At 38.9% G+C, this 15,660-nt stretch overlaps 1 protein-coding gene across 6 annotated transcripts in view; it reads right to left on the bottom strand.

Annotated features, from left to right (window-relative positions):
• The window catches only part of PIP5K1B (phosphatidylinositol-4-phosphate 5-kinase type 1 beta), a 122,685-nt gene that overhangs the window by 70,318 nt on the left and 36,707 nt on the right, over nucleotides 1-15,660 (bottom strand). For all 6 annotated transcript variants that reach the window (XM_040580246.1, XM_040580245.1, XM_040580247.1 and 3 more), the window contains 2 exons: nucleotides 14,394-14,475; nucleotides 13,694-13,762 (listed from right to left, as the gene is read on the bottom strand). In XM_040580246.1, coding sequence (XP_040436180.1) covers nucleotides 13,694-13,762 — 69 coding nt within the window. In that variant the 5' untranslated portion in view covers nucleotides 14,394-14,475. The remainder of the gene's footprint in view (nucleotides 1-13,693; nucleotides 13,763-14,393; nucleotides 14,476-15,660) is intronic.

The raw sequence follows: 15,660 nt of genomic DNA, 5'->3' as shown, positions 1-15,660 counted from the left end.
TTACGTACCTGAAGAATCCTTTCTTGTAGTTTTTTACATCTCTGGCCAATTTCAATTCAAGCTGAGTTTTTGCTTTTCTAACTGACCTGACAATGCCCTTGTTCTCAACAGGTATTTGCTTTTCCATCTCTGCTATGCTTCTGTTTTGGTTTTGAGCAGACTCAGAACTCACAGTTAAGCCAGGATGATCTCTTGCTCTGCCTGCTTAGCTTACCTTTAATGGGGATGAGTGGGGATGAACTGTCTTTGTGCTTCCAGGAAAGCGTTTTTGAAAAACTCCCAACACCCACGAGCTCCTTCATCCTCCATGGAAGCTTCCCAAGAAATCCCTCCCAGTCGAGCTCTGAGCAAGCTGAAGTTTGCTCTTCTAAAATCTAAAACCTCTGTCTTAGTCCTAACCTTCAGTGCGCTCAGCAGGATCCCACACTCCACAATATTGTGACCACCGCGGCCAAGGCTGTCACTAACCCGGACGTTGCAAAGCAGGTTTTCTTGGTTTGTGAGCAGCAAGTCCAGCAGTGCCTCATTCCTGGTTGGCACATCCAACGTTTGTGTGAGGAAGCAGTCCTCTGCACATCCCAGGAACTTGATGGATGACATGTGAGCTGCTGTACTGTTCTTCCAACAAATGTCTGGGTAGCTGAAGTCACCCATAAGAACCAGGTTCTGTTTACCTGATGCCTGCCTAAGTGACCCAGATGTTGCTTCCTTGGCCTTATCATTTTTGTTTGGAGATTGGTGGCAGATACGTACTATAAGATCCCCCTTGGAGACAACCCCTCTGATCTCGACCCAGACATGCTCAACAGGGCTTCCACCATTGGCCACACTTGACTTCCATACATTCAATGTTCTCCTTAACGCATAGTGCAACTCCTCCTCCTCCTCTTCTTCCCTACCTGTCTTTACAAAACAGGTTATAGCTATCCATTGCAACCCTCTTAAAACATTTCCCATCTAACTGGACATTCAAATGCTTCATGAGTTTGAAACAGCATGCATTCCCTTCTGGAAAAAACAGACACAAATTCCATGCAATGGTACATGCTTGCCAAGGTATCACAATGCAGACTAATGGTTTAAATGCAGGTTCTGGATACAAATGTATTCAAGGTTCTACTTCATAGTCAAGGCAAGAGGTGCATTAACTGGGGGGAATAAAGACAGAAATGAAAGTGATGAGGAAAATCTCTATAAAAATCTATACAGAGATTAATTGAATTAAATTCAGTAAACATGGCTTGCAGAGGAGAGCAGGGTTCAAAAGGACAGCACCAAATTGTGACAGATACTGTATACACATACATTGAGACCATCCCTGAAACTTTTTCACACTGACTAGACAACCCTGCTGGATGGATGAGAAAAAAATGGCAGAACTGAAACAAAAGAAGAAATCAGTCAAGAAAGGAATTCTTAAGAAAATATGGAAGGAGTGAATAAAGAAAACCACTGTGAAGAGGAAGAAGGCTATTGGGAAGGGATTATCTTCCTTTGGCATGGTGCATTTTCACTAGTTTGAAAACACCATTCTTGGTGCCCATTTTCAGGTTTTACCTCCCACCCACCAAACAAGCAAGAGACTGTATCAGCGGAAGCAAAGAACACCAGAAGCTTCATGATCAGAAATACTTCAGCACTTGAACAAAAACATTTCAGGAGAAGGAATTCATAAGAAAAGGTTCAAGTACACAAAACTACTCTTGTTATAGTTCTCAGAACAGGATATGCTAGAGTGACTGCTTATTTTAGAAAGGACAGAGATGCGTAGGTCCTAAATAATTAAGACTGCACACCAAGCAGACTTGCACTTGCATAACAGTTCAGAACAGGCAATTTTGTGGGAACAAACAACACCACTGTTCTTAGACTGCTACTTTGACTATTAGAAAGATTTGGCTTTGTGTCATAAGAAGATTCACATTTTTCTTGCCTTGAAAGGCCTCTATTCATGAATGATTAATGCCCAACAAAAGCAGTAATTATGTAACTTCAATCAAACCAATACACATACAAACAGACTTTCTGCTTCATAGCTGGATGCCCATCTTGTCCCCTGCCACAGCAAGGGACTATGTTTGAAAGAGCAGCAGATAGCACTGTACAGTATTTTATTAATGAGATTATAAGCCATTAAAAAAAAAGAAAGAAACAAACCCCCCAAAAATGCAGCCAAGTAACCTGGCAATGTGATTTCAAGAGAACACTGGATCACCTTTCAAGCTCATGAACAATTTATGTAGGATTTCTGCAAGCTGAAAAGACCACCTGGAGGGCAGAATGAAATGTCTTCTACTAGCATGATGCAGACATTACCTATAAGGTTACCTTCTTGTTAATTTCCATTTTTATTCAAGAGTGTCATTAGTAATCACCCATCATTTCTGCAGCAATCACAGCAATGGGGTTATCAGAAAAACAGTGTTATGAAATCATTCAGGATACTTTAACAACTGTTTTAAAACAAACTGACAGCAGTTACTGCATGCTGAAGGCAATTTCTGGCTCAAAGTCTAATTGTTTGTGAACCATTGTAATAAATTAACTCCAACAAAGGCTGATCACCCAATATTCCCTTAACAAATGATAAGGTTTTGTTTTCACAAGCCTTAAAATGAAACAAAATAAACCCTGGCATTTGTCTCCATACAAACACCTGTCTTGGTCTAATTTCTTTATTATTATTATTATTTTATTAAGAATGGAATCCAAGGAAAAGATAAAAAAGCTGCTCCTCAAGCTTTAGGGTAAACGTCCTTGATTCATCCATTGCATTACTACAAAAATAAATTTATTAGAATACACAAACGCAAATGGAAAAAATGAACTCTCTCACACATTTTTCCTTACTCAGGCTCCTCTCTTAATGCCCCTGAAGGCTGCAAAGCCTAGCTTCAAACTTAAGTTCCTTATTTCTTTCAGTTCTTCTTGAATAGTCTTCTGCTGTAGAGCAAGCAATAGAGTTCAGTAACCGTCTGTGCACAAGTTCTCTCTTTCAGACACTGAAATAAATCTTTCTTCCCATTAGCCTCATGCAGAGGTTCAGCAGTGGCCCTGAGTCCATGTATCAGCTGCAACTATACAACTGACAGTGTACAGTGGCTGTACAGTGCCTCTTGGATCATTTAACCTATCATCAACACCTAAAGTTCTAAGAAATGAAAGGATGGCAATAATCAGCAGGATAACTTCAGCTGATCAATTTTAGACTATGAAACTGACTGGACTTGTAGCAAAAGGTGCACACTGTGACAACAATGGTCTTTGCTGCGTAAAGGGGCATAACAAAGGAAGTCTTTTACCACCCTCATTTTGCTGATTAATTTATTATTGTCTACTGCACAGGTGCTTTGGTGCTTTTTATATTGACAATGAAGACAGAAACCCATAAAAATACTGCCAGGTTCAGACTAAACCACATTTTATTGGCTCTGATACTGTGGATCCTAATGTGTCATACCAGGATCTGTCCTCCTTGGCAACATGACAGCATAAACTTGAATGGGTGTAGGCACACAACCTCACCTCCCTCAGAACAGCCATGGTCTTACTGACACTAACCTTCACATCTAATGTTACTGTTGAAAAGCACAGACCTGCTCTTTCATCTTCAGCCCCCAAAACTATGCACTGGCACTCCTTCCACTGTGCCAGCAACAGTTTCTTTGTGTCCAGCCAACCAGTTACAAAAGAGCTGCTAAAAATTTTCACCAGGATCAGTTCCTGTGGTCACAGAAGCACTAATTTCAGCCATGCAGCTAAATAATTTAACAACAACAAAAACCTAAACACACACAAAACCCCCCCCCACAAACACAAAACACACACAAAAAAAACCCACAAAACACACACACACACAAAAACCACAAAAAACAAACACCAAAAAAGACACTTCATAGGATAAAACAAATTGGGTAAGGTTTATGCTTGTCTTTCTACTGGCTGCAGGAGGACAAGTGTGAAGCAGCAAATAGCCTACTTACTCAAAATTAACATGTCATCACCTCCTGAATGCATCTCAATGGACACTGAATTTATGCTAGCTCAGTGCTCTGTGCCATAAGACAGCACAGTCTTGTCTTTGTAATGGGACTCCTGCATTCCTCTCCAACCCAGAACCAGAATCAGGCACAGTTTCTCCCCACTCTTAAGTTTTCAGCAAAAGTTAGCTCAGGAGAGAAAAAACAAGACTTCTGAACAAATTCAGGTTAAACTGTATTATGATAATGAGAAGGAAAGCATGAAACTATATTGATTAAATACAATGTAAATTACAATTTCTGCAGCCATGCAAACTGAGAAATTGCCCATTCCCTGCACTACTGCCCCAGAGTGCCAGTATTTCAAAGCAGGTAGGGACATCTCTCTCCCACCTACCACCAGCTGCCTGTTAAATGGGAACAGATCAGCAAAGGGAACAGCTGCATTTCAGGAAGAGATGTACTAGGGATAAAGTGCTCCAGAAGAAGTTCCGCATTTTCCAAACTATCGAGACAAAAAGCCTCTCCACAGTTTTATCTCTGCATATAAAAGCTTAAATTGCCTTCATTCTGACGAAACATACCTTTGCCCCTTTTTGACAAAAGTAACTATATAATTTCTCTATATTCATCATACAGCATTGATAAAAGGCCTGTAGAGATGAAAAATTATATGCATAAAGCATAACAACAGATTAAAGAATGAAAACAATATAATACAGAACAGCTAGGTATACGGAATATCTGCATAATTGATAAATATTCTAGCACTAGATGTGCATCTCATGAATTACTGCTCTCTACAGATGGGTCTTCCACTGGCTCTACATCACTCCAAGATGAAATCCTTTCTCAAAGTAACAAAATAAATGATAACGTAAATCCTTGCAAAGCAGGTATTGTTTGCACACAATCTCACAAATGTGCCAAGCAGGACTTTAACATTGCTTTTCCTGCACATAATCACTTTCAGGATAGTTCTAAAAAAACTTAGATTTATTTTCATAAAAGAAAGGTGTTAATCAGACACACAATGTATGTAAAGGCAGTTTACCTTCAGATAACTGAAGCTATTTAACAATTGTGCAAATCAACGACAAGACCGTTGAAAGGATGAGGAAAGTCTGTCTTTTAAAAATAAAAAATAAAAACATTCAAGGATGACAAAAATACAGGTACTATAGTTCCGGAAAGTATTTTATACATTGCTCAATAATTACCTCCATTAGAGTGTGAAGCTTGCAATGGCTGGCAAACCTAACTAACTACTGACGTGATGGTAAAGGACTGGTTTCAAGTACATAGCGCACAAAGACTTCAGACATGGTAACTAAGTCTATTCTTTTAAATGAGTTTTTTTTTGTATTTTCTCCATATTTGTATGGGCCTGTTAATGACAGAAAAATCATTGAACAAATGATGAGCAGAGAGGAGGAACTGAGCAGGATGCAGGCTTCATTTAATTTAACAGAAGTTCCCCTCTACTCTCATTCACAAAGTTACCTTCCCATTCCCCACAGGTAGCTCATGAAAAATGTAAATGTAACATTCTTGTCTTCTTTAGAAGTAGACACCCTACCGATGTCCCTTAGGACTGCATGGATGTAAACTTTGTCCTTGTTTGTATGTTCTCCCTTTTTATGACTCATTTTATCACAGCTGAAATTTGGCCTGTGAACTTCCTGGGGCAAAGATGGTGATTCTTTCAGAAGACATCTGCCTTACTGCAGGTGCTATAAAGCAATGGAACAAAAGAAAAAAAGAACTCTGCCTCAGCAACTCCACCTCATTATCACTCTGGAAGGCAAGATGATGTTTGCTTTCTTTCACCATCTGTACTACCATCATTTAAACAGGTTTTAAAATCCACCTAATAAAACGCTAGAGATAACTAGGTATCGCAGTCCTGTTTAAGAGATGGGGAGAAAAAGGCATCTGAGCAGAAGCCACCACTGATTAACACTGTTCTGCATGCTTCCCACAGTGTAGCTGCCATTAGTTTGTTTCTTTCTACCACTACCTGTGGAGAAGCTTGCTCTCAGACTGGTGTCCTTCCTTCAGGCAGCATTCTCAATGAAGTTTAAATAAATAAATGAAATCCACAGAGTCTCACTTGGTCAAAATGATTCAAGCCACATGGGTTAGGCCAGATATGCATTTTCTACTACAAGTAAGCACTTGTTCATCAGTTATACTGGTTACTGTAACAACCAGGAATCCACGCACACTGTCACTTCCATGCAAACACAGCTGATCTTTTCCAGACTCCTGAAAAGATACTAAGCCTCCATCAATTGTGTGAACCCTTAAGCCAAACCATCCAAGAAAAGTGTCTGTTGAAAAACAGTATGTCTTCTTCAAGCAACATTTAAAAAGAGCTCTCTTTGAACGTTAGGAAGTTGCAATTAGATGAAAGATGTATGTGTGGTTATTGCCTAGTTCATTGCTTCTGCACTAGAGTGCTCTCATCTTTGAGAGTCTCCTGTGCTTACAGTCCCATTGAAACAATACTTTCTTGCATCTGCTTCTGCTGAAGCTTCTGGAGGTAGCTACCCCATCTCAGCACGCTCTCTGCAGCTGCCACATTTGAGCTATCAACTTCCTTTTACATTAAATCACAAACAGGGAAATAAAAATACGGCTACTAGAAAATCCCACTGACTGAACTAGCTTTACTGTTTCTCCACAACTTGTAAGCATGGGCCACTACAGTCACAGTACTCCATTCTTCCTTCAGTTCACACTGTTTTTCTCTCTGTCAAATATTTGCCCAGCTGCTGCAGGCCACACTTCATGAAGGTGGACTTCAGTCCATCACCCTCACATCTGGATCCTGCTGCTGCAGGGGGCGGGGTGGGGAGGGAGACTGAATGGCTATTATGAAGTTGTTCTTTCCTCCTATAGAATGAAGTTACCTTAGTGCCACTAGACTGCTTAGCAAGAAGCAGCTATGACCACCAGAGGAAAACTCTACCCAATGGTTTTCTTATAAGGCTATCTGTAACTCAAAATAACCAGAAGGACATACAGGTATTTATTTGTGCAATGCAGATGTAATTAGAAATGGTCCCAGAGACATAGGTCTTCAGCATAGAGTAGAAATAGCCAGGGTGTATCTTTTCTTTCAGAAACCTGAAGTTACACTTACCTATGCCATGTTCTTTTGTTATTCTTTTCCTTTGTACCTTAGAGCAATGCCTTAGTACAAACTAGTGCAGCACTACATGATGCCCTGTGTAGTGTCGGCTGTACTTTCTAAAACACATGTATCAACAGTTGTGCTATCAAAACAAACAGCAGACTATCTTTTTCTGATGTACTATGCTGAATGCTAGCATAAATACCAGATCATTAAAGAAGTGCAACTGATAATACCGTATAATTTTTTTTCCTTTTTATATGATTACTGCTAAAGTTGGTGAAAGTAGTTTTCTTGTGGTTCTTTGAACAATTTTCACAGATTTGTCAGGATGCTCTCCCAGGAAACATTAAGACATCCACATTTTGGATTCTTCCAGCTTAACTGCTATCAGAATGATTTTTTTTGACACAAGCTGAATCTGATCTCCATTTTCCAAAATTAAGTTCAGGTGACTCCATGACTTTCAGTTTATATTTTCTCTGTCTCAAAACACTTATGCCAAAGTTTCAGGAGTAGCCATGAATCCAAGTCCTTTGATTCTTCTGTTTCTCAAAGAAACAGATTTTGAGACCTGTAAGTTTGGCAGTAGCCACTGCTCCAGGCAAAACCCCTGAAGACAGTTATTTTGGTATCTTTGCAGATGTGCAAAGTGCTTGCAAGTCTGCCATTGATGACATAGGTCTCAGTGGAGCAAAAATTCCACCAGCAAAGTTTCAATATCTGCAACCGTAAATACCCTACATGTAGACACTAGACACAGGGCATAAGCCAATGCCAAAAGTGATGCAGCAATGCTGCTTGTACATGTTTTTAAGCTCTAACAGTAAGTAGGTGGTTTCCTTTACTCAGGCAAATTGCCTTTGCTCCTGGTGAAGTGACCCATATGTCTGATAGACAGTTTTGAACAGGTTGTGTAAAGCAGTTGTAAGACACTAAGCAGAATGAGCCATAAGATATGTAATAACAAGAAACAAATCCAATTGTTTACATGTGTGGCAGCCTTCAGATTACAAGTACAGATTCTGGTGATCTAGTAGCAGGTTTCTGCAACACTGGAATATATTACAGCACTATAAACATATATATACCTCTTTTCTGTTTTCTGGTGTGATTTTCTTCTACAAGCTTAATGTGCTTTGACAGACCTGTCTGTGCACCATTCTTGCCACCATCCTAGTATTAAGCATCAGACTGTTTCTGAAATCTGTTTTGTCAGGAAGCAGATTTAGGGACTACTGTGTGATTGATGACATCGCAGTGCAAAAGCTGCATATGTGACAGCAGCTTCTCACAACAAAGTCTGCAAAATTTCAGGAGGAAATGAAAAAAAAAAGTGGCTAATGCATACTCCAGATTTCAGTTACCAGATTGTGATGGATATCCAAGAGAAGCTACAGTCTGATGACTGCATTTTGTCACCAGGCTCCCTTGCTAATTTGCTTAGGATCTTCAAGCATGAAATGGAGCAAACAACCACAGCCTCTCCCTCCCCCCGCCTGTCTGTTTCTCTCTTTCTGAAAAAAAAAAAAAACAAAACAAAAAAACCCAAAACAAAACAAAACCAACCAACCAAAAAAGCCCCACCCTCAAGAACTGGCCATGGTTTGCATAATTTAAGATTTCTTTGATCTCAAAATTATTTTAATCTTTTACTTTAAAAGCTGCATTGAACTTGTATTTGTGAAGAGCCTCCTTCATTAACTAAGTTCTTTGATTAGTGATTGAAATATTTAGGTGATATTCACACTGTAAACTCAGGAACTTCTTGAAATTTGCTGATCCAGAGGAAACCCAGGAGTTCCAGAGATTATAATGCTTGTAGCAAATGACTGCAGCTGAACAGCCCAACAGACCCACCTTAAATAGTATTTTAAAAAGAGGATATACGGGGGAAGGTCATGGCTTTCAAATGAAAAAGAAAAAAACCAAACAACAATCAGAAGGTTGTGTTTCATCAGCCTTCAAGGATTTTGACTAAATAACAGTAGACAATTGAAAGCTGGAAGAGCATTTATGTCAGACTGCAGCAGCAGCAAAACTAAAACCTAAAATAAAATAAGATTAGTGCTGTATGAAAAAACACAATTCATAACATAAAGCGTGTCACTGCCTTGGTCTAGTTATGAATTTCAGAGCCTGAAAGGATGTTGCAGGAATACTTATGCAAAGCCTTGCACAAGGTTTTAGGAATGTAAGACATTTTCTTGGAGCTCCAAGGTGTTTACATTCATGCAGCTGGCAAGTCAGATTTTCTTCTGCTAGGGAAGTGGGCCAAAACTTGACTACTGTAGGAAATTGAAGAAATGCATATTTAATTAATTCAGAAAAGATATTACCTATCTCTATTTTAGCTAGGTTGAACAAAATCATTAAAAAAAATACTGAAACAATCTTAAGTCCCAGAAATGCAACTGATAGGCCTACAGACTATTTATTATTCTGTAAAGATTTATCTTGGATTAAGTAAGAGATGGTGTCCTGGAAAAAGTTCATTTTTACCTGAGTTAAACTTAAAAACAATGAAAACCAGTCATTACTACAGATAATTGCAATATATGGAGAGCTCTTACAACTAATCTATATAGATTAAGGACACATTTGGAACATATTACTACTGCACAGCAAAGACCCTAGACATCAGAAATAAACTTTTCCATTATAAACAGGACGCCTTTTCCCCCCAGGATGAACAGGCAAGTAATCCCTTTGGGAATTCTGCCAAGGCTGAACTATGCTAAGAGTTACAGCAGGCCAAAATATACTGACACATACACACGGAGAAAGGACAAGCACATTTAGAGGACTGCCCATTTTCAGCAGTGACCGATTCAGATGCTTTTTCTTAGCACAGAGCTACAAACTAATTTATCACAACTAACTAGTCCTCAGAGAAGAGGTGCAGCAGATGAGAACATCACCCTCAGCAGTACGCACCCTGACACTATGAACAGCAAGCAAAAGGCAGAATTACAGAATGAAGAGGGAACAACAGAAGAGGGAGTGGACCAAGTCTCTAGTTCCCAATCACTCTCCATCTGCTGCTGCAATTGAGTCCCACATCACTAGGTGCAACTGCAGCTGTATGTCCTTCCCACATTAGTCAGTCCAGTCCAGCTGCTACTCAAAGCAGTATCCATCTCATCTGCTCCAGTGTCCTCAGAAGTAAGGAGAAACAAACCATAAGGAAAAGAATGTGAAGGTTTTCTACATGCCTCATTGGAAAAATGTTTTTCTTCCAACAGCCATTAGAAATAATTTGTTTTCTGATGGAAATGTGTTTTAGTAAGCCATCATTCATCTCTGATATCAATAGGATAGATTGTATTCACTAAGGTAAGCAGTTTCCTTTAAATTAGATAAAAAAACTATCGCCAAGACAAAAAATACAAATTTTTTTCACACTTGCATAAAACATTAATTAAAAAAAATAATCAAGTATTTGGAATTATTTTCTCTATCTTCCCCCAAGTTTCTCTTATGAGACAACTCACAGTCCTCAGTAAAGGATATTTACATTTCCAGATTAAGTAACTAAAACACTGCTTAATACATATTGATTAGTAAGGCTTATTTCTCATTGGATGTGGCATAAGGAAAATGCCTCTAAAGCCAAGACTTGTACTTAATTTTCTCTTATGCATCACTGGATTTTACATCACAAAGCAGATGTTTTCATGCATCACTTTCCCTATTTGTATGCAATTTTATATATATATATACATATAAATATATATGACTAAAGCTGCAGAGCCATAATCTTTGCAGACTATTATGAAACATGAATAGATGCAAGAAATAATTAAGCAAAAATGCAAAATTGTTTAAAACAAATGACTATTTTTCTTTCTAGATCAGATTGAGGTTTGCTCCCCCTCACTCCATGCACGGAAAATGTAACCTTTCAGCAGGGCAGTATCAGTGCATCCCTTATCGCTAGAGTTTTCCTTTTATTTTGGGCATTACAGACATTTCAGCATGCATCTGCATACCATGTTCTTTTAGCCATAAAGCAAGTGCAGATCCTGAATTGGCAAGGTCCTTTGCAATTGCTGGAAGAGGACAGAGAGGCACACTAGCATTTTGCTTTGTCAGAAGATGAAGGGCCCCAGGAAGATTTTAAAGTTAAGACCAAACCACACAGCTTATGGCAAGAGTTACTGTTACCAAGTCTTCATGTGGAACCAGTGGGGTCCACATGGGGAGAGGATGCCAGGATCACAGTAACTCTTCCTTCACTAATCTCTCCACTCTGAGAGGGTGATCTTTTACTTGGGGTGGGGTTGAGGCTGAAACTGTCGACACATTTCAGGATGATTATCTCCCAGAATTATCACTAGAAATCCCTTGAATTACCCATATACGAAAAAACCCCAAACCTGGAAGTGAAGCCTCTGAGCAATGAGAATGGGTTAGCAAGCAAGCACGGTCTGACTTCAGAACTACATGAGTATCTCACTAGGTGCTTCCACTGCAATCAAGGGCAGTGGCAGATGGGAACAGGAACTGCCCAAGAAGCTGAAAAGCACCAGCTAAGGAAACAAGCTCTTCCCTAGGCCAGATTTCTGGACAAGTGGCACAAGAAGTCACAGGACAGAGCTGCAGTATTTTCTAAACAAACCAACTGCAACAACGCATTTCCAGTTCTCCAGTCATGCGATACATACATAAAAGAGTGAAGAAAAGTGATGTGGGCAATAAAAGACAGGCAGGTCTTAACTGTAAGCAAGACTAACAGAGCAAGATCTCCTTGTGAAAGTTACTTAAAAATATGGAATCAAATGGGAAATGGCTTGAATTGCCTCTGTCAAACGCAAGCCCTTCCAGGCTCATCCTGAAACCAACCTTCTAGACATATGCAGTTGATTCCTCTGGAATTCTGTAAACAATATGAACCGATGCTACATGGAATACCTGAAGAAGGTGAGAATTAACAGGAAGTGCAAGGTTTGTGGGGCATTTGGCTTAAGATGAGAGATACGTGTAGAAGTGAAAGCATCAGACAAAGCCATGCTACCAGTAAACCCTGTATGAATAAATTGTGGGGTCAAAAATGTATCAATATTTTAATTAACATTATCACAAAAAGCAGGAGCATAATGATAGTATTCTGTGATAATACTAAACTACGGGCCATATGCAACACAGGAACTTGAACACAAAACAACTGAGGGTGTAAGGTGTAAGCAAAGGAATTAAGCTGGTATAACGTACGAGTACAGAAAACCGGTGATTCAGGGGAAAGGGCAGAATTCAGAGATGATAGTTACTGTGATCTCTGAATGTCATGTGTTTGTGAATCCTAGGTTTTGTCAGAGATGTATTTCCGGTAAATACATAGAAGAATTTATGCCATGGTAAGACTCTCTACCAGGCTTCCTCTGGAACATCATGAATTTACAGATGAACACGAAGAGACAGAACATGTAGGATGACTGGGGGAAATGGAAACTCACTTGTGGTGAGACTACCAGGATTTGTCGTCTTCTATCTAGCAATATAAAACTGCAAAAGCCTCTACCTCAGGCACTGAACTTTTTCTTCTTTTCTTATACTAAACATCAAGAACAATTTAGATTTCAATATTTTGAAGTCTTAAGTCATAAGCTGGGAGACTGAACAAAACCTGTATCTAAAAAGAAAAAAAAGCATTTTCCTCAAACATTATTTCCTTCTATTTCTAAGAAAGTTATCTGGAATGTTAAGGCCACCCAGATACTGAAAAAAAAAACAGCTGCCAAAAAAAGGGGTGGGAAAAGAAATAGCAGCTTATTATTCTCCTTGACTTCACTAGCAGTGCTGTAGGCAACACCTGGAAATGAAAAACCCTAACCCATGCTACATACTGTTGGAAGGATCTCTGCTAGATCACAGGAATTAAGAAAAAAAAAAAATCACCCCTTCTTTGAGGTGATTTGTCAAGAAAGTGATCAAATCCAGCAGCTAACAATTTAATTGCATAAATATGCATATAAAAATGTGCATTTATAGCTCCCCTTAGTTATCAGCAGTGCTAGGTGGACATATATCATGCTGGTCCCAGACAATAAGTGACAGAAAAACGAAACCAAGACCAGCACCATCTACAATTACAGTATCTAAATAGCCCTATTCTGCTATAGTTGATGCATGCTCCTATATTAAATATATCCTCTCTTAAACAACATTTCTTTTTTAAAAAAGAAAGCAAACAAAAAGCGTACTGTTTGACAAAGTACTAAGGAGATGGTAAGGTAGGTTTGTAGTCCAGACACATCGCATAAACATTCAAAGCATTTAGGAACTTACTGTACTAAATTTCTGACAACAGCATTTATGCCCAGAGGTATATCTGCTGCTAAGAGCAAAGAATTTCCATCAGTCTAGCAATGTATACTTCAAAGCTGTAGTGAATGAGCTTTCACCTCTGCAGTGGGCAGAAATGTCTTCTGGTTTCAGAGAAGGAATAATGTACTTCCAAAAAATCCATCAAATTGTATTTAGTCCGTTCTGAAATATATTTCACTTACAACAGGTTTGAATTACCAATACGAAGGGGAAAACATGAAATGAAAAGGTTGTGAGTCTTATTTACCTTTTTATACGTTTTCTCTTCATGTGGCTTTCCAGCAGTAACATCACCATTTTCAGCAGCAGACGACATCTAACAACAGAAGCTTAAGTTATAAACAAAGTAGTTGCTGTAGAAAAGTAAATGTTCAGAAAACTTCATAAAATTTGTTATCCATTTTTTTGCTAAATTCAAACTTTTTAGAGGACAGCAAGTCAGCAAGATCTGTGACCTATCTAGGATATTTCTAGGATTTTCCAGGCAGACTAAAAGTACAGCACTACCCCAGAAATGTCCAGCATACGACTGAATCTACACAACCCTCTATTTCTTTTTCCCCCACACCAGCACATGGGCCTGCAAGAAGATCCTGCAGTGAAATCTTGCTCCTCAGCAGACTGCATAAGATGATCTTGAAAGATCCAATGATGGGCAAAACTATGAAGCTTGTGAGCCACATATTCAATGGCATGCCTCAGAGGTCCAAGGCCTTTGGATGCATTGACATGCTGTATGTCCTCAAAGGAGCAAGGAGATATTTGAGATTGTATCTTATCATGGCTGTAAAGCAATGCTAGATCAAGAATAAACCATGAAATCAGAGATCACTTGAGTCAGACACTCTGAGTGTGGCTGCCAAAGTGAGTAAACCAAAATGCTACACAGACATGTTTTGAAATCATTCTAGATTTTGCAAACACTTTCAGAATGGAAGTACACACACCCTTATGAACAACAGGACAAGTCATCTGGAGATGAGAGTGAAGATCAAGCCATTCATTGACGGTGTTGATGTTTCCCAGAACCTATTAAAAGAAAAACCTGTTATCATTATGTCATCACAAATTTACATCTCGCAGAAGAGCTTTAGATTTCCTTTTTCTGCTGTTATTCAGTCCAAGCAAGAATCCAGCTACAAGTGATGTTTTTCAAGAATCACCTCAACTTAGTTACTAATGGGTCATTTAGTATACTTAGAAAATAGGGAGTATCACACGGGATAGAATCAGTGCAGTTCAGTTTCCCTTTGCCCTAGATATTTAACTACTGTGGCACAAGCAGCCCTACAACAGAATGTTTATGTACAGCAATAGACATACATGCTCTGGAGTGCTGCATACATGATCTCTTCCATAAGGACTTCAAAAATTAAATACTAAACCTTATAATCTCCACTCACTTGGAATACCCCATATATTAATTCCACCAAAGCCAAAAAGACAAGCAATCAGAATGTCAGTCTGGAGGACTGCACACTGAAGAATGGTAGATACTAATTTTGAAAGTTTTCCATAACGGTAGTTAGTATGAGTATAATTTCTGTTTGTCCTGTTGAGGTGAGCTATTTCATAGATAAATGTTTTGACTGAACGTAAGAGAAAATATTACATAATCGGATGCTATTTGATACCTCTTTGGAATCAGCTCTCCCTCCCATTTTTCACACCCATTTTAAGATGCATCAATAAAACAATTTAATTTCTCAGCCACACAAGAAGGAAAAAAAATCATCTCATTTGTCTTTAATCAGTACAAATAACATCTTACACATAACTAAAAACTGATTTAAAAAAAATATTGCCAGGCCTCACTCACTCAATTTAGTTTTCCAGTAATCTGAGAAGTATACATAACACCACTAAGAAAACTTCCCATAAAAGACTTTAAACCAGTCCTTTCTGACTTTTTAGAAAAGCAGGCTATTAATTGCACCCGAGAGAAAAAAAAAGGGGGGGGAGGGGTGATGGTCAGGTGGACAACAAATAGAAACGCAGATTTTTCTGAGAACAGAACAATGCCTCCTTAGAAAAAACTCTCCTTATGTTACAAACCTGTATTTTCCTACCACAGCTAGCTCCGCTGTTCTTCACTGTAGCCTTCATGCAATTAATGTATCTTCATCAGTAACTCCTTTAGCAGAATCCTACACATCAAGCTCCTACTTGAAAGGCAGTAACTCAGTTTTGATTGCATAGTTTATCTAGCTTACC

This window comes from Falco naumanni, chromosome Z, assembly GCF_017639655.2.
Source record: "Falco naumanni isolate bFalNau1 chromosome Z, bFalNau1.pat, whole genome shotgun sequence".
NCBI lineage: Eukaryota > Metazoa > Chordata > Aves > Falconiformes > Falconidae > Falco > Falco naumanni.
Note: the sequence above shows the minus strand (reverse complement) of the source record. Positions and strands in the feature narration are given on the sequence as shown.